The sequence below is a fragment of the Sapajus apella genome, unplaced genomic scaffold (genome assembly GCF_009761245.1).
Source record: "Sapajus apella isolate SASKATOON/1434 unplaced genomic scaffold, GSC_monkey_1.0 scaffold36, whole genome shotgun sequence".
Lineage (NCBI taxonomy): Eukaryota > Metazoa > Chordata > Mammalia > Primates > Cebidae > Sapajus > Sapajus apella.
The window spans coordinates 18763230-18782425 of record NW_022436976.1 but is presented as its reverse complement, the minus strand read 5'-3'; the positions used below and the strand labels follow the sequence as shown (position 1 = coordinate 18782425).

At 40.2% G+C, this 19196-nt stretch overlaps 1 protein-coding gene across 1 annotated transcript in view; it reads left to right on the top strand.

Moving 5' to 3' along the window:
- The window catches only part of IL23R (interleukin 23 receptor), a 76596-nt gene that overhangs the window by 47337 nt on the left and 10063 nt on the right, over positions 1-19196 (top strand). Inside the window, exons 8-9 of the mRNA XM_032296645.1 lie at positions 14287-14376; positions 18064-18166. Of these exons, the coding sequence (XP_032152536.1) occupies positions 14287-14376; positions 18064-18166 (193 nt within the window). The remainder of the gene's footprint in view (positions 1-14286; positions 14377-18063; positions 18167-19196) is intronic.

The following is a 19196-nucleotide window of genomic DNA, read 5'->3' as shown; positions in this document are numbered from 1 at the left end:
TCTTTAGACCACTATAATAAAATATATTCCCCTAAAAGAGACACAAATCAAATCATATTAATAAATGTTATCTACTATACGCAAAGCAATCAGAAAGTTAAAACTCTTAAACACAGAATTAATTAATTCTCATCAATAGGATTTAGCTGATCTATTGTTTATCTTTAGGTATTCTCCTACTTCTAATATTATTAATTTAATATTCATTTACTCATGTCATTCAATAACATCTTAGCCAAATAGACTTCAGTTGAAGCAAATAATAAAATGAATCTATTCTAATTATGATACTCCTAATGGCCCCATTAACCTAAAGATGTCTCCCTACTGTCAGTAGTTCATACTCTAGATTTAACATTTTCTTTTTGGAACTGAAGGACTTTATTATATTCACAGTATGAATAGCACATTATTATAACATTGTGGCATTGCGTTTTATGTTTTCAAAGCACTTTGATATATATTATAAATATTGTGGTTGCTAAATTAGTAGAGGAGCAAAGAGCATGACTAGCTGCAAAGCTCTTTGGTGCCTCTACTGCCCAAATCTTAGAAATACTTCAGCCAGGTGCAGTGGCTCATGCCTGTAATCCCAGCACATTGAGAAATGGAGGCAGGTAGATTGTTTGAGCCTAGGAGTTCAAACCCAGTCTGGGCAATATAGTGAGACTCTGCTTCTATATTTTTTTAAAAAATAGAAATTAAATTTTAAAATATAAAAATAAACAATGTATTAGGGAATCATTTTCTTCTTCTTTTTTCTTTCTACTTTCTTATTGTTTTTTTTTTTTTTTTTTTTTTTTGGTTTGTGTGTGTGTGTGTGTGAGACAGTCTCACTCTTTTGCCCAACCTGGAATGCAGTGGTGTGATCTCGGCTCACTGCAATCTCCACCTCCCAGGTTCAAGAGATTCTCCTGCCTCAGCCTCCTGAGTAGCTGGGATTACAGGTGCCCACCACCACGCCTGGCTGATTTTTGTATTTTTAATAGAAATGAGGTTTCACTATATTGGCCAGGCTGGAGACCTCACGTGATCCACCTGCCTTGCCATCCCAAAGTGCTGGGATTACAGGTGTGAGCCACCGTGCCCAGCCGAGGAATTATTTTCAATACTCAGTATCAGTTCTCTTTTTTAAAAGTTAGTTTTTAATTTAAGGTGTTCTGTCAAATTGATACTGTTAACAATTCTTAGGACTTCAGATGCCATTTTATAATACGTAGTCAGAATTTAGTTGATAACCAAATTATTTTTAATGAAGTCTATAATTGCCTAGCAAGATTATGCAAATTGATAACTACCATTTATCATTTTCAAAGTACTACTATGTATAAGCTTGCTTGCTTGACTTGACATCAACCACATTTGGTAGTGTAATTAGCACTACTTTACAAATGAGGAATCTTGGCATGACTTGCTAAATAGCACATTACTAGTGGGTAATGGCACCTAAACTACAATAAAAGTTTTCTTATTCAAAATATTGAACTTCCTGGCTAGCTCAGTTGGTAGAGTATGAGACTCTTAATCTCTGGCTCAGAATATTGTATATTTTCCCCACCGTCCCGCAGCAATTTCATTCTTTAATTTCAGCAAAGTGGAGGAACAGCTTACCTAAGTATTCTAAGTATAAGACTACAAATGTTCTTCTTTAAAGATAAAAGTCTTGGCTGGGTGCAGTGGCTCACACCTATAATCCCAGCACTTTGGGAGGCCAAGGCAGGCTGATCACCTGAGGTCAGGAGTTCGAGACCACCCTGGCCAACATGGTGAAACCCTATCTCTACTAAAATTACAAAAATTAGCTGAGCATGGCGGTGGGTGCTTGTAGTCCCAGCTACTCAGGAGACTGAGGCAGGAGAATCTCTTGAACTCAAGACGCGGAGGTTGCAGTGAGCCAAGATTGTGCCACTGCACTCCAGCCTGGGCAATAGAGTGACTTCATCTCAAATAATAATTAATTAATTAATTAATTAAAGATAAAGGTCTTAAGCTTCAGTTAGAAAGGAATAGGAACACCATAGCTACCCTTTAACAGTTTAAATTTGAAGTCTGTTTCCTAAGGAGAAAAATCACTTCAGGGACAAAAATACCAGTTAAAATTAAGTATCCCTGAAAACTTGGATTTATTGAAGTTTAATATGTTAGCTAAGAGAAACCACAGACTGTTCTCTTAGTACAAATTCCCTTCTAAGACACATTAAATGAGAAGCAGTAAAAGTGTGTTAGGGAAAGTGTTAATATTAAATCTCTTTGAAAATGTATATTTTGTGTGTATGTAAAAGCAATGTAAGTTATTGTAGTATGAACCTAAAAATACCCACTATTTGCACTTATTTACTTTAATACTAGTTTTTTCCTATGCATTTTTTTTTAATGATTGGGGCTGTAGCGTATATACTATTTTATATCCTGATTTTCTTACTTAATCTACCTTGTTGAAGTTTTAAAAACCTATTTCATGGCTGCACACCATTCTTGTTTATGTGTGTACTGTAATTTATTTAGGCCTTTTCCTACCTAAATAACGTCTAAGTGATTTCCATTTTATCCATTATCAATAAACTTCTTTGCATAGCTTTGTATATAAATGCCCTTTATTTCTTTAGTTCTAAAGAAGTATTATTACATCAAGAGCGAAGCACATTTTAGGATGCTAATGTATGCTGCCGAACTGCTTTTTAGCAAATCTTTAGTACTGATGGCTTTTTTAAAAGGTATCTATGAAAAGACAGTCATTCACAAAATGCTCATTTAGCCTCTACCATGTGGCAGGCATTTTTAGATGCCTGCAGAACCTCAATGAACAAAGGAGACAAAAGTCTCTGCCTTGGAGAAATTTAATTCTAGAGAAGACACAGTAAAAATCAAGCATAATTCTATAAACTACATTGCATCATACATAAAGATGTAAATAAAAGCAGTAAGAATCAGATTTCACAGCCAAACTGTGAATTGCCTCACAATAAAATGACATAGTTTCTGTAATTCTTTATTTAAACAACTTGTTTGATAATGAGGTTTTCTTGGCCAGCCAAACTTTCCCAGCACTCAAAGGTTTATTTATGAAGAAACAGAGCCCAGGCAATAATGCTTCCTCCAAGCAGGAGTTTCCTGAGCGATTCTTTAAAATTCTGACATGTTTATTACTGAATGGATTCATCTCAATATAATGTGTTTGCAAAATTCTGCCCAGCTAAGACCAGAGGCAGATCCTAAAATGGGTATGGCTTGTCCTGCAGCCTCAGCATTCCTATTCTTTTCTATCGCTTTCCCTCTGAATAGGGCCTTGCTTGGCCATTAAAAACCTGGTCTTAAAAACGAATCAAACCAATTCACTTACAATAAAGTTTAAGTGACCTATTCTCTTTTTCTTACTTAGAATATTTAGACTTTAATAGAACAAAGAAAGCCTTATATTGAGAAAGAAAATCAGTCCTCCAGAATACCCACTTATTTAATCTATCTGGTATAATAGCAAGAGGCCAATTAACAGACTGAATCCCAGGGTGACTTCAGGATAATAAATAATAGCAGCCAAGATTTATTGGATGCCGACTAGGTGTTGGGCATTTTGATAAGCATTTTACATATGGATTATTCTTTATTTATCTCTGCAGCTCTATAAAAGGAGTATAATTGTTATCCCAATTGCACAGATGAAGGCCATATAGCCCAAGCAGTTTTGCCCAACATTACAAGGCTGGTAAATGGTAGATCCAGGGTCTAACTCAGGCTGTGGGATTCCAGCACCCATGTTATTTATAGCTCTGCTAGTCTCCTGCCTAAGAGACCTAGATGGGTCCTGCATCAGCTCTCCAAACAAAGTCATTCTCTACACATTAGCTAGTAATGAAACTATGCCAACAGAGCTAATTTCTAATGCAGTGTTTGTTATGGAAATGCAAACACGTGAGAATAGAACCAGAAGATGCTATTGACTATTTCTACTTTGGCATGAATACAAGATGTGGAAGCAAATTTGGGGTAGGTGATGAGAATGAAACTGTAGTACTACAGGAGGTTTCAGGTAAGATAGGCAGTCTGAGATGAGGATAAAGAGTAGGTTAAAAAAAAAAAGATGACCTTGGCCAAGACAGGACCATCATGGGCAATTCATCATGTGTTTTACCAGCTAGTTCTGGACTGTCTAGAAAGCACTGTTTCTCTTAGTATGGCCTGTGGACAATCTACGTTAAGAATGCTTGGCTACTTTTATTTTTTTGAGACAGTCTTGCTCTGTCCCAGGCTGGAGTGCAGTGTACCATCTCAGCTCACTGCAACCTCTGCCTCCTGGTTTCAAGTGATTCTACTACCTTAACCTCTTGAGTAGCCGGGACTACAGACATGAGCCACCACACCTGGCTTTTTTTTTTTTTTTTTTTTTTTGTATTTTTAGTAGAGACAGGATTTCATCATGTTGGCCAGGCTGGTCTTGAACTCCTGACCTCAAGTGATTCCTTCTCATTGGCCTCCCAAAGTGCTGGGATTATAAGCATGAGCCACTGCGCCTGGCCTGAATGCTTAGGCACTTCTTAAAGTATAGATTCCTGAGCCCTTTGCCAAGTGATACTTCTGCAGTGAAGTGTAACCATTGCTGGAGAGGTCAGACACATTCTTTAAGAGGGTGAAGTGTCATCACAAAAGACAACATAGGGAATGGGCAGAAAATGTGGACAGAAAGGCAGTGTGGATCTGATTGCCCAAGCCATTGAAATGATAGAGTTCCCTGATTTGTATGACATGTGACAGGGGTGAGGCTCATCTATTCCGCGAAGGCACCATCTCAAAACCCCTTATGGGAGGGGACGCATATAGACGTGCAGGTGCAGGAGCTGGGGTAAGCACCTTGGGACTCTGGCCCCATGGTAGCATCTAGGGTGAATGCCTGCAGCTCCCAGAGCCCAAATGGGAGTGTGTTACAGTGAACTATTTTAGCTTTGCTGTCCACAGACAGCTTAAGTGTTAACGGGCTCAGTGCCTTCTTGGTACCCAGGTCCTTGTCTGGTGTCCAGGAAGCATCAGATTGCACATGGATTTGAAAGATGAATGCAGGGGTTTTGTTGAGTGGTGGAGGTGGCTTTCAGTGGAATGGATAGGGAGCTGGAAGGGGGATAGAGTGGGAAAATGATCTTCCCCTGGAGTTTGGCCATCCAGTAGCTGATTTCCTCTCCGACTGTCCCTAGCCAAACTTCTCTCAGCATACAGATGCTCCTTTTCTTCTCTCCTTCTCTACCAAGCTGTCCTGCCATTCTTCTGCTCTTCTATTTATCTCCTTGTCTGCTTGTAGAACCTGGGGTCTAGGGCTTATGTGGGTGCAGGATAGCAGGGCATAGCAGCGAAAAGACAACTTTTGGGTATGAAAACAAGAATGCCTGCTTCTATTTAAGGCTGTGGGTTTCCAGGCTTGAGGGTGGGACCTTTGCTGGGGAGCCAGCCTTGTCTACTCAGTATTTCCCTGTCTCCTGTCTGTATCACCATCTCCTTAGTTGTAGCGGTTTGAGGGACAGAAAAGGGTAGGCATGTGAGAATCTTAGGCCATTATCTCTAGTACTATCTGGTCATCTCTCTGCTTCCTATTTCTCCGGAGTCATTGATCACCCCAGCCCACCTGAGAACCACAGGAACCCCCAGAAGCCCAGCATACAGACTGTTGTCCTAATTAACCATCACATCACACATGACCCTCTTCTGCCTAGAACCCACCTCCTCTCTGGATGTGAGGTTTCAGCTGAGATTATGAGAACCCTAGAGAGCTGCTGAAGTTAGAGCTTTTGACTCACCAACCTTGATAGCCATTGTCATTCTGGGGTTTTCAGCTATGTGGAAAGAGTCTCAAAGGGAAAAAGACGATTTGTCAGTGTAGAAAACCAGCCATGAAAACGTATAAGTCAGTTCTCGAAATTTGCTACTGCTGACTTAAAAACAGTGAAACAACAATGGCTAGCCAGGAGTCTTTTTCAATTCCGCACTGTAATACAGATCCCTTTTTAATGAAGAAAAGATGCAGTTATATAATCCCTTTAATAACAAGTTAAGAGGCCCGAGGGAAGGGGAGTCACATTTCATGATGACTAATTTGCTTGAATTGCTGCTTGCCATGGAAAACTTTCCCAGAGAAATCATATTATTATTTTTTTGACAATTTCCAGAGGAAGGCAAGTATGAGCAAGACATTAAACAACATTTTGCTTTCTCACAAAACAGTATTTGTTGTTGCACTACCAATGACTCCTTTACAATGCTCATTAATTTTTCAGGTTTTAAGTGACTAAAGGAGAAAAAGCAAATATTATGTCAATGGAACTAAATATAGGTGCTATTAAATATAATGCAAATTAGATTATGCCACACAGAATGTATTGTTCAAAAATTTTATTATTTGTAATTAGAGATTTTGTGCATCGTCCACATAGAGATGGGTTCTGAACTTGTAGACTCTTGGCTACTAACCCATGTTAACAGACACAGTATTTCTTGAAATAATAACCACTTTAGACTTTTCATTTGGGTTCATTTAATCTTCTTCAGGTCGTTCCTCTATTAAACCACCAAGTTTCTGCAGAATAGGAAATAATTCAGAAGAGTTTCATAATCTCCCTGAGGTTTGCAATCTATTAGTACAGAACAAAGATTATGCTCTCCTTCCTTCCTGCTTTCCTTCCTTCCTTCCTTCCTTCCTCCTTCCTCTTTTTTCCTTTTCCTTCCCTTCCCTCCCTCCCTCCCTCTTTTTCTTTCTCTCTCTCTCCTCTCTCCTCTCTCTCTCACCCAGGCTGGAGTGCAGTGGTGTGATCTCAGCTCATGGCAGCCTCAACCTTCTGGGGTCAAACAATTCTCTCACCTTGGCATCCCAAGTAGCTGGAACTACAGGCATACACCACCATGCCTGGATAATTTTTGTATTATTATTATTATTTTTGTAGAGATGGGGTTTCACCATGTTTGTCAAGTTGGTCTTGAACTCTTGGACTCAAGCAATCTGCCCACCTTGGCCTCCCAAAGTATTGGGCTTACAGGCATTAGCCACTGCACCCAGCCTAAGATAATGTTTTTTCATGAAGTCATCATCTTCTATATTAGTTTCCTATTATTATTGTCACAAATCATCACAAACTTGATAGCTTAAAACAATACAAATTTATTATCTTACAGTTCTGGAGGTAAGAAATCCAAAATCACAATCACTGGGTTGAAACCAAGGTGTCAACAGGGTTATGTTCCTTCTGGAGGCTCCAGGACAGAATCCGTTTCATTGCCTTTTCTGGATTCTAGAGGCTGCCTGCCTTCCACAGCTCGCGGCTCCATCCTCCATTTTCAAAGCCAGAAGCACAGTGTCTTCCGATCTCTTTCTCTGACTCTCACCCTCCCTTCTGCTTATAAGAACTTCTGTGATTTTACTGGGTCCACTCGTATAAACTAGGATAGCCGCTACCTCTCAATTCCCTGAGTAGAAAGAAGGAACTCAATTCCTCCTGCTATATAGTATTTTCACAACACAGGTCAATTCTGTGAGCTCTGGTTACCAACATGTGTGTGGGGATTTCTCCCCCTTAGCAACGAATTCTCTGGAAGATTCTTTGGGGGACACCAACTGGGTGTCCTCTAATTCAATACACTCTGGCGCTATCTGCCTACACACAGTGCCAGATCTTGCAACTCCCGCCTCAGGTGCCAGTCTCAAGTATAGATGGTTACCTATACATCCATCTGATATAAACTGAGATTTCCATGACCTTTTGTTAGGTTTGATCAGTTTGCTAGGATGCCCCACAGAACTTGGGGAAATGCTTATGATTCCTGGTTTATGATAAACAGCATTACAAAGAATACAGACAAACAGCCGGATAGAAGAGATGCAGAGGGCAAGGCATGGGAAGGGACATGGAGATTCCATGTGTTTTCCAGGTGTGTAATACCTCCATGTGTTCAGCCATCCAGGAGCTCCTAGAATTTAGGCCGATACTGTGATCACTGCCACTGCCTGCTCTGGTGCCGCTGTCACTGGACCCTTGATACAGCTACTGTGACCACATTGGATTCGAAGTGGTTTCCTGAAGACCTGTGTCACCCCATCTACATTCACAGCCTGAATTTTAGGGGAGGGGGCATCTGGTTGCTGAGGCTGAGGCCATTCGCTTGTAGCCCTACTTGCCTCTTGGCTTTTTGAGGATGCCCACAAAGAAGTATATCCTAGTGCTGGGCAACTAAAACATGACAAATGTCCGCTCACCTATTCAGACTGGGACATGCTATGCTTGGAGAGCAAGGTCATACTTCTTTTTTTGTGTGTGTGTGAGACAAAGTCTCATTCTGTCACTCAGGCGGGTGTACAATGGTATGATCTCAGCTCACTGCGACCTCTGCCTTCTGGGTTCAAGCAATTCTCTGCCACAGCCTCCTGAGTAGCTGGGATCACAGGCATGTACCACCATACCCAGCTAATTTTTTTTTTTTTTTTGTATTTTTATATAAAGACGGGTTTTCACTATTTTGGCCAGGCTTGTCTTGAACTCCTGACCTCGTGATCCACCCACCTTGGCCTCCCAAAATGCTGGGATTACAGGCATGAGACACCACTCCTGGCCACAAGGTTGTACTTCTGAGAAATCTTTTGACCACTGTGTAGACTTGGAAGCTGCCCATTCTTGCATATAGAGTTTTGCTACACTTTAACATCAGGCCATCTCTGTATGGTCCTTGTCACTTAGGAAAATTTCCTGGGTGGCTACTGCTTTTTGACTTTTCCTCCTCTTAGTCTTTCTTGTTAATAATTTAATTGCCATAGGTAGATTTCTTACCTTCTTCTCCCTATGTACCAAGTACCTATAGCCTAGGAATATAAGAAGGAAGATAATCCCTTGAATATGTCTATATGCACCCTGCTACCCTTATATACACCGCTGACACTGTAATCCACTGAACGATTCATCGCTTAACTTGTTTTTCGAGGTGTGGTAATGAGTTTGTTCTGACACATGGTTTGCTCCGCCCTGGGCTTCTGGTGCCTATTTGATATGTGCGGCCTTGTTTTTGCCTTGCTAATTGACATAGTCAGCTCTTTACCCTTGGCTTGATAATGTTGAATTCTGACCACAGAGCTTAACTGGCCTGGTTTGGGGAAATGGCACTTAAATGCTGCGAAACAGCTGAATTATTAAAAGGAGATTAGACAGACAGAAACGAAAAGGAGGTATTTGTGATTTAAGAAAAATAGGAGGGAGGGCGGGGGCAGGCATCCAATGATTAAAAAAAACCACATTCTTTGTTTCCTTTAATAAGACTTCTCTTTCTTGAATATCTAGAACCTTCTGAAATAGAGGTCCAGAAAAGTCCATGTGTCTGTTCTGATCAAAGCCTTTATGCGTCAGGCCTTGGTTAGTGTGGCTTTGACACCAACATTGGCCAGTGCAAAGTAAATAAAGAAACCTTAGCGATATCTGTACTCTTTAGTTCAGTAATTCCTCTTGTAGAGATCTGGCCTTAAGAAATAATCAGAGATATGGAAAGGAAATTTATGTACAATGATATACATCCAAAACCTAATTATAAAGTAAGAATTTGGAACCAGTCTATAAGTTCAACAATAGCAATAACTAATGCTTATTAAGGTTTTATTTGTGTAAAACATGGCACTAAGTGCTTGATATGAACTATCTCATCAAACTTCATGACCTCACTGCTTTTATCTGATTTTACAAATGAAGAAACAGTCACTGAGAGGTTAAGCAACTTGCCCAGGGCCATGGAACTCCATCTAGAAGAGCCAGGACTTGGACTGAGTTTTGTTTGAATCTACGGTTGGTGTTTGAAACCATCAAGCTATACAGTTTCTCAATAGGGGTATGATTAAATAAATACAGTAAAACATGATGAAATATTAAGTAACCGTAGCATGATGTTTTGAACAATTATTAATTAAATGAGGAAATTTTTATTGAATAATATTGAATACGGCCGGGTGTGGTGGCTCACACCTGTCATTCCAGCACTTTGGGAGGCTGAGGCAAGCAGATCACTTGAGGTCAGGAGTTCCAGACCAGCCTGGCCAACATGGCAGGACTTCATCTCTACTAAAAATACAAAAATTAGCTGGGTGTGGTTGCATGCACCTGTAATTCTCGCTACCCAGGAGGCTGAGGCTGGAGGATAGCTTGAGCCCAGGAGGCAGAGGTTACCGTGAGCCAAGATCATACCACTGCACTCTAGCCTGGGTGATGAAGTGAGACTCTGTCTCAAAAAATATATTTTTTTAATAAGAAAGATAAGACAAAATATTTACTAAAGAATATAATCTCCACTAGGCTACTGACATACAAAAAAGACTGCTAACATATTTTTTTAAATAATCATTTCTAGTTTATAAGCAAATATGAAATTGTATTCTCTTCTCCATACCCTTCTATACTTTTCAAGCATCCTGTAACTAGCATATACTGCTTGTGTAGTAAAGGAAAGTAGTTGGTTTTAAGAAGAAAATAACTATGCTAGAAGATTCAAAGCATCAGTGCTAAATGGGTCAGCACTGTAGGGCTTGTGGGGTCCAGAGTCCCACACGGCCTGGCAGCCCCAACACACCATGGCGAGCCCTCAGTAGAGCAATGCTAAGTCTCATCCTGGGAGAGGCTGTTTGCAGGGCTGACTCTGCTGCCCACCCCAAGCCATCCTGCTGTGGATGTGAGGTTATTAATGAGATCAGTGACCAGCACAAACTACATGTCAGAACTGGATGGGAATTTCTACTCTTCACCCTCTACCTAGGACTTTGAGCAAGTTATTTATCCTTTCTACTCTTTTGTTTTTTCCTTATCCGTATAATGAGGACAGTAATATTGTCTGAATGATTGGGTTGTTGTGAGGATTAAATGAGAGAAACCATGTAAAGTTTAGCATGTTACCTGCGACATAATACTCATTACATGGTCACTTTAAAAGGATGACAAAACATACTTTGCCCCATGGTCGATGATATGGTTTGGCTGTGTCTCCACCCAAATCTCATCTTGAATTGTAGTTCCCATAATCCCCTGAGTCATGGGAGGTGATTGAATCATGGGGGCAGTTACACCCATGCTGTTCTTGTGGTAGTTCTCGTGAGATACAATGGCTTTATAAGGGGCTTTTACCCCTTTGCTCAGCACTTCTCTGGCCTGTCGTCATGTAAACGTGCCTGTTTCTCCATCTGTCGTGATGGTAAATTTCTTGAGGCCTCTCCAGACATGTGGAACTGTGAGTCAATTAAACCTCTTTTCTTTACCAATTTCCCAGTTTTGGCCAGGTGTGGTGGCTCACACCTGTAATCCCAGCACTTTGGGAGGCCAAGACAGGTGGATCACCTGAGGTCAGGAGTTTGAGACCAGCTTGACCAATATAGTGAAACCCCGTCTCTACTAAAAATACAAAAAAAATTAGCCAGGTGTGATGGCATGTGCCTGTAGTCCCAGCTACTTGGGAGGTTGAGACAGGAGAATTGCTAGAACCCAGGAGGCAGAGGTTGCAGTGAGCCAAGATCATGCCACCGCACTCTACCCTGGGCAACAGAGGGAGACTCTGTCTCAAAAAGAAAAAAACTTCCCAGTTTTGATTATGCCTTCCTAGCAGCGTGAAAATAGACCAATACAGTTGATACAGCGAGAAGAGCTGAGGTGATGATTTGGCATCATCCCTAAAATACAGATGGAATACGTTATTACTTAAACCAGGTCATTTGAGTGGATTTGATTACACTAGCCTGGTGTTTTGGTAGGCCATAAAATATGGTTGTTATGCTTTAAATTTGGTCCAAAAATAAGAAACTCTATTTCTTGTTTGAAACCACTCTAAATTTCCACAGGCACATTGTCTTCTTGTAAGACTACAGTTTGATGTCAGTGTGTATAAGTTATGTAAAAATGCTTCGCAAATTAAAGATAATTTGAATTTTTTAAGTATATTCAAGTATATCCTGTGAGATTAATAGGCATACGTTAACATTCTGTTGCAAGGACAGAACTGTCTTATTATGGACGTTAACACCACAAACACTAAATAAAATATGAGTTTTTCCCTAGCAATTTAGGCAATATGCTGATGACAGAACTGGTATAAAAAACAGTTTCCAGTCATAAAGGCTGCATCTTTGCGTGTATGCGTGCATGTGTGTGTGAGATTCTGGGCTTGCGAATGCTTTTGTATGGTAAAATACTTGCAAATACCATAAAACACTAATAGCAGGTGGATTTAAAAGATGGGATTAGGGATGGTTCTTTTTTCTCCTCTTTATTTCTCCTGCTGAAAATTTTTCCGTACTCTAATTATTGCTTTCCAATGAAAGATGTTAAGTATAATTTTAAAAGAAATGACCTAGCCACGTGGTGGCAGTATTCCATGAAGAATATAATCTACATAGCTTCGTTTCAGTCCCGTGCCTAACATTGGCTTGATTTCTTCTCTGACAATTTTGTTTATAAATTGTATTATTTTAGATATCTGATTCTTTGTGAAATTTCCCTCTGAGAATTAGGCACCGCTTATAAATGACTTTAATTCAATGCACCTGGTTGATTTGAAACTATGATAATAAATAGACTCTAAAGGAAGATTGTATTTGTTCCCTGTTAGAGCTACCAAAGCCCTAGTGGGATATGAATATTGTTTTTATATAATACAAATTAATAACTGAAGTTTCATTGCCAAATAACCACCTGTAGTTTATACAACAGAATTACATTAACCTGTATTAAAAGCCAACAGCACCATACATTACTTTTAAATTAAAAATGCTAATTTTAATATAATAAAAGTGAAAACAAAAATACTATAGCAACATATGCTATAAGCCCATGATTTTGCCAAATTGAAAATTGTGTTACCTTTTAATGTAATATTTTTATTCTTAAAATTTCTTTTTTTTTTTTTGAGATGGAATCTTACTCTGTCACCCAGGCTGGAGTGCAATGGCGCAGTCTCTGCTCACTGCAACTTTTGTCTCCCGGGTTCAAGTGATTCTCCTGCCTCAGCCTCCTGCGTAGCTGGGATTGCAGGCTAATATAGATGCAGAGTCCCGTGTGAGCTCCCTGCAAATGAAGGTGGCCTATAGAGATACCGCTTTAGATGAATAAACCTGACTATGGGCCGTCAGGGCATAACCTTGTTCCCTCAGAGTTTGATGTAACCATATACCCAGAAAAAGACTTTGCTGGTCTCAGCTCCTGGCCTCAAGTGATCCCCTTGCCTCAGCCTCCCAAGTGCTGGGATTACAGGTGTGAGCCACTGTGCCTGGCCAGACTAGAGTTTTTCAAAACTTTCTGAAGCCCCATAGGAACGTTTTAATTGAGAATATGGGATTCTTTTCTCAAAGACCGTCACATGGCCACATGGCTCATTATACAAGTCTGTGATATCTCAGTGACCGTTAAGGATGCCTTAAGTTGTGATTTCTCCCTGCCCCCAAAGTAATTTTTTTAAAAGAAGAATTTGAGCACTGAAATAAGAATGACGGAATACACAGGGCTTGAAGCACTCTCAGGGATCCAAGGCTTAGAACCATCTTCAGAAATGTCTTCTGCCATTTGGGAGAATTGTGTCCTTGAAGTCGCTTCTGTCAGCTTTTAATTGTCAGGAAGGAGGAGACCAGCAAGGCTGCACCAGGACACCTTTGAGTTCAGACTGAAAGTTAGGTGCCAAGGTTGCTCACCCCTCCCTGGTGAGAAGCATTCATTAGCAGTGTCCTGACAGCCTTTATACCTAGACCAGGCTGCCAGGATCTTTGCCAGCAGGAAAAGAGCAGAGAGAAGTCATTGGTGACATCCCACCCCTGTGTTACAACACCAAAGTGTCTGCTAACCAAAATTAAGTTTCTTATGAGGAGATGAGCAGCATCCCAAAGATTGTGCAAAGGCAAAAGTAACACATCTTGGAGACCTTCAAGGAAATCTGAACCTTATTGCACCATCAATTGCAAGGAATCAAATAGAGATCAGTTATCATGCATTTTTCTCACTCAGTGAAATAAAGCTCCTTGGTATTTGCCACCTTGAAGCTTCATAAAATTAGTGGACACATCTTGAAGTTTTATAATCTGGGTAGTTTTTAATTGCCTTTGCAGTGTTTCTTCCTTTGAGATTTATCCAATTAAATAAAAAGAAGAAAAGACACACACTCGAAGGCCATTGCTTCTATTCCTCCCTTCAAGCCCATTAAAGTTATTGGTTTGCTTTAGTTATCTCTGAACAAGGGAAGAAACTCTGTTGGGAAATTTGGCAAGCTGAGTGCAAAATATAAGAAATTGACAATCTTTCCTTTTGGTTTAAGTTCCTCAGGTCACACCAAAATCACTCCAACATGACACATGGAATTCTGGACTTCTAGTTTCTTCCATCTCTACAAGACACCTTACTTCTGGTAAGAAAATACCACTTAGGTTTTTGAGTAGTCTTTTAGTAATTGCCCATTTTAACCTATCATACTGAAAAAACACATGTGTTAAATTTCTGGATAATAAGATACGCCTTATGCCTTCCATAGGAAAATAATAGACAAACTACAAAGATCTGCTTAAAACGGAATTTGAGAGGTAACTTAGATGGATTTTTCCAGCTTTTGCAATAGGTTGAATACATTTTTAAAATATTTATTTATCTATTTATTTATTGATTGATGGAGACTCGCTCTGTCGCCCAGGCTGGATGGAGTGCAATGGCGTGTTCTCAGCTGACTGGTTCTGAGGTTCAAGTGATTCTCCTGCCTCAGCTTCCTGAGTAGCTAGGATTACAGGCAACTGCTATCATGCCTGGTTACTTTTTGTATTTTTGTAGGGATGAGTTTGTACCTGTTAGCCAGGCTGGTCTTGAACTTCTGACCTCAGGTGATCCCTTGCCTAGGCCTCCCAAACTGCTGGGATTACAGGCATGAGCCACTGCACCCAGTCACATTTTTATTTTAATAGCTGCTAGGGCTCAAGACTCAAAAAGTTCTTTCAAAACAAAATATTTACCTATCATGTGCTAGCAGTTTTGTAGACATCTTCAATTTTCAAAGCAGCCCATGAGATAAGTGTTATGCATCTATTTTGTAATGAGGAAACTGAAACTTAGAGTGGTTGAGAAATCTTTTCAAGGTCACAGAGCTGCTAAGTGACAGACTAAACTTCAAATCCTTTTCTTTCAATATCCTGGAGTCTCTGCTCTTTTATACAAACCAGCTCCCATTGGTTGTTAGCATGACTGTTATTGTATTGATGAGCTTGCCTAGATGTTTTAGTTATAAAAAATTGAGATCTGATTGTACAATGGGTGAGCATAACTCTAAATAGAAATTTCGAGTTAAAAATTTTAGGAATGACTATTTCACCATTGGCCACTGACAGACCATTTCTCTCCTTGCACAGAAATAGGCAGGAATAGTATAAGAACTTTTGTAGGTTGTATTGATATTCTTTGCACCTTCATTTATTTAATATTCATTAAGCAACTCCTGTATGCGAGGCACTGTTCTGAGTGCTGGGGAATCAGCAGTAAAAACAATGAGCAAAGCCCCTATCTTCATGGAGCTTCCATTCTAGATAGACGGGGCAGAAAAACAGCAAACAAAATAACAAGAAAAGTCAGGTGGTGGTGAAGTGTCGTAAAGAAACACGAAGTGGCTAGGCACAGTGGCTCACACCTTGTAATCCCAGCATTTTAGGACGGCAAGGCAAGCAGATTGCTTGAGTCCAGGAGTTTGACACCAGCCTGCACAACAAGCCAAAACCCCGTTTCAACAAAAAATACAAAAATTAGATGGGCGTGCTGGTGTGCACCTGTAGTCCCAGCTACTCGGGGGGCTGAGGTGGGAGGATCCACTGAGCACAGGAGATAGAGGCTGCAGTGAGCTCCACTGCACTGCGGCCTGTGCAATAGAGCAAGACCCAGTCTCAAAAAAACAACCAAAAACAACAACAAAATAATAACAGAAGAATATGAAAAAGAAACATGAAGCAAGGTAAGGGCATTCTGAATTTGAATTTGTAGATATGAATCAATTATGAGTCAAGTGCTTAGGTTCAGTATGGTTCCCAAATTACAGATGCCTACACAGACCTACCCTACACCTTGATATTTCTGTGGGAACAGTGGAGGCTAGGAACTCGTGGCAGCTCTGTTAGATAAGTATCATTATCTCTATTTTGCAAAAGAGAAAATCTGAGATCCAGCAAGTTCATAATTATGCCCCAAGGTCATAGAGCTGATAAGAGGCAGAATTTAATTCAAACCCAGGTATCTCAGGCCATACTCTTGGTCATTCTGCTCTACTGCTTAGACCCCTTTGCCAAGCACTGTGTTAACTTGAGGGCTGTCTATCCTTTTCCTGGCACTAATTAATGCCCAGGGGTGTGTGGCAGCCAGTACCCCTCATTAGTTGCTTGAAATAGTCAGCAATAGCTCTTCAGCCCTAGGAAAACATTAATTCCTTATCCTATCAAGATTTTGCAGTGAGCTACAGTTACTCAGACCCTTGCCTGCTGATTGGCTTTAAAAGAGGGCCAGGCAGCTGGGAGACCCCCGTATGTGAAATAACTAGGATGGGGCAAATACAATGTCTGCCACATGGTAAGTACCCAATAAACATTTACTGAAAGGAGGGTGGGAGTGAGGAAGGAGGATGGAAGGAAAGCCAATACCCAGCATGGCTCTAGAACAGATTGCAGTGTGATAAGTAATGTCTCAACTATCTTCTATATTTGAAAATAGGGCTTTTTCATGTACCAGGGAGAGAACATGATGAGCCTGGTGGGTAATATAGGTTGAATAAATTATATTAATTATTTAAACATTTCAGGAGATTAATTCAGTTTCAAAATGCAAGAAAAGCATTGTTTTTGTTTTGTTTTGTTTTGTTTTGTTTTTGAGACAAAAGTCTGGCTCTGTCACCCAGGCTGGAGTGCAGCGGCACAATCTTGGCCCACTGCAACCTCTGCCTCCCAGGCTCAAGCCGTCCTCCTACCTCACCCTCCCTAGTAGTGGGGACTACAGGCACATGCTACCACACCTGGCTAATTTTTGTAATTTTTGTAAAGACAGGATTCTCGCTTTGTTGCTCAGGCTGGTTTCAAACTTCTGAGCTCAAGTGATCCTCCTAACTTGGCCTCTCAAAGTGCTAGGATTATAGGTGTGAGCCACCACACCCAGCCGGCATTTTTTAAAAAAAAAAAAACAAAAACAAAGTCTTGCTCTGTTATCCAGGCTGGAGTACAGTGGTGCTGTCTCAGCTCACTGCAACCTTCACCCGCCAGGTTCAAGCAATTCTCCTGCCTCAGCTTCCTGAGTAGTTGGGATTACAGGTGCACACCACCACACCCAGCTAATTTTTGTATTTTCAGTAGAGGCGGGGTTTCACCATGTTGATCAGGCTGGTCTCAAACTCCTGACCTCGTCATCTGCCTGCCTTGGACTCCCACAGTGCTGTGATTGCAGGCATGAGCCACTGCGCCTGGTTGCATTGTTTTTTAAATAAGTGTGAGTGCAATATATATGGCAATTTTGATTTCTTTCTTTTTCTATTTTTTATTTTTACCTTCCCAGTGTATGATTTCTTTCTTATCACATATATTGTTCTAAGTAAAGTGGATGTCCTGTCTCAGCAGGAAAAAATTCATGAACAATAGATTTTGAAGAATGATGACAAATTGCACACATTCTATCTCACACAAAACATTAAAAAAAATTTAATATGATTGTGACCAGCTTTAGACATTGTTACAGCAATTGAGAATTCTCACGTGTGTCAAACAACCCAAATTAGATTCACCACTAATAATTTATGTAAAATTTGCATGCACAAGCTGACCACATTTGCCAGAGATGCACTTCTAAAAACCCACTGACATCAGATACACGTAGCCCAACTTTCTCAAGCTAAACGTTGTTTCCTGGGGTAGTTGTGAACTCTGGTAAAGCAGCCACTTTATGGCCCAAGGTAAAGGTTAATTTTGCTTCCCTCTGCCCTTTCTACTTTGAGAACTTTGCTTTGAGCAGAGGAGAGAGAATGGTAATTCTGGTATCACATGAGCACCAATGCTTAGTTAAAATTATTTTTCTTTCCTTTCATTAGGCAACAGAGATGACATTGGACTTTTATTGGGAATGATCATCTTTGCTGTTGTGTTGTCAATTCTTTCTTTGATTGGGATACTTAACAGATCACTCAGAACTGGGTAGGTTTTTGCAGAATTTCTGTTTTCTTATTCAGACTACATGTACATGTATTGCCAAAATTTAGTCATTTCAGTTGTTTACTAGAAAAATCTGTTAACATTTTTATTCAGATAAAAGAAGATAAAAGGAATAATGTTTAATAAGTACTTACCCATGCCAAACCCTTTACAAATATCTTTCCTTTAATCCTCAAAATGACCCTGCCAGAAAAGCTTCCTGACCTATTTTACAGATGACTTAAATGAGGCTTAGAGAGACTAAGTGTTCAGCCCGGGATCACTGAGCACTAAGCCCTGAGTCCAAACACGCTGATATCAAAGCCCATTTCTCTCTTTACTACATGGCCTTTTCTTTTGCGCCTCAAATTTACTTACAGTGCCTGGATTCTTGAGAGTGGTGAAGCCACAAATTGCCTTGTGTTAAAAGAAAAACTTCAGCCAAATTAAATTTAAAGGAGTTTAATTAAGCAACAGACGTGTGAATTGGGCAGCCCCCAGAATCACAGCAGATTCAGAGAGACTCCAGGGATACATTGTGATCAGAGCAAATTTATAGACCAAAAAAAAAAAAAAAAGTGACATACAGAAATTGGCAGTGGGGTACAGAAACAGCTGGATAGTTTACAGGTTGGCATTTGCCTTACTTGAACACAGTTTGAACACTTGGCAGTCTATGAGTGGTTGAAGTGTGGCTGCTGGATTGGCCAAGACTCAGCTATTGCTACAGGCACATACTCCTAAGTTAGGTTTTCAATTTTGTCTGCCTACTACCTTAGGTTACAGTTTATCCACAAGGACTTGAATATAGAAGTATTGAGTCCTGCTCACACCATATTTAGTTTACTTTAATAGTTCCCCCCTTTTGGCTATTTTCTAAATTTTGAGAAATTGACCAAAACTTTAGTCATTGATGTCACTGTCACTATCGTAAATGTATTTACATGATCTTGAAACCTATCGGGAAATAGTAGAACAGTGTATTCTGTAAGGTGGGAACAAGGACTGAGTAGAGGATACCTCCTTATGCTGG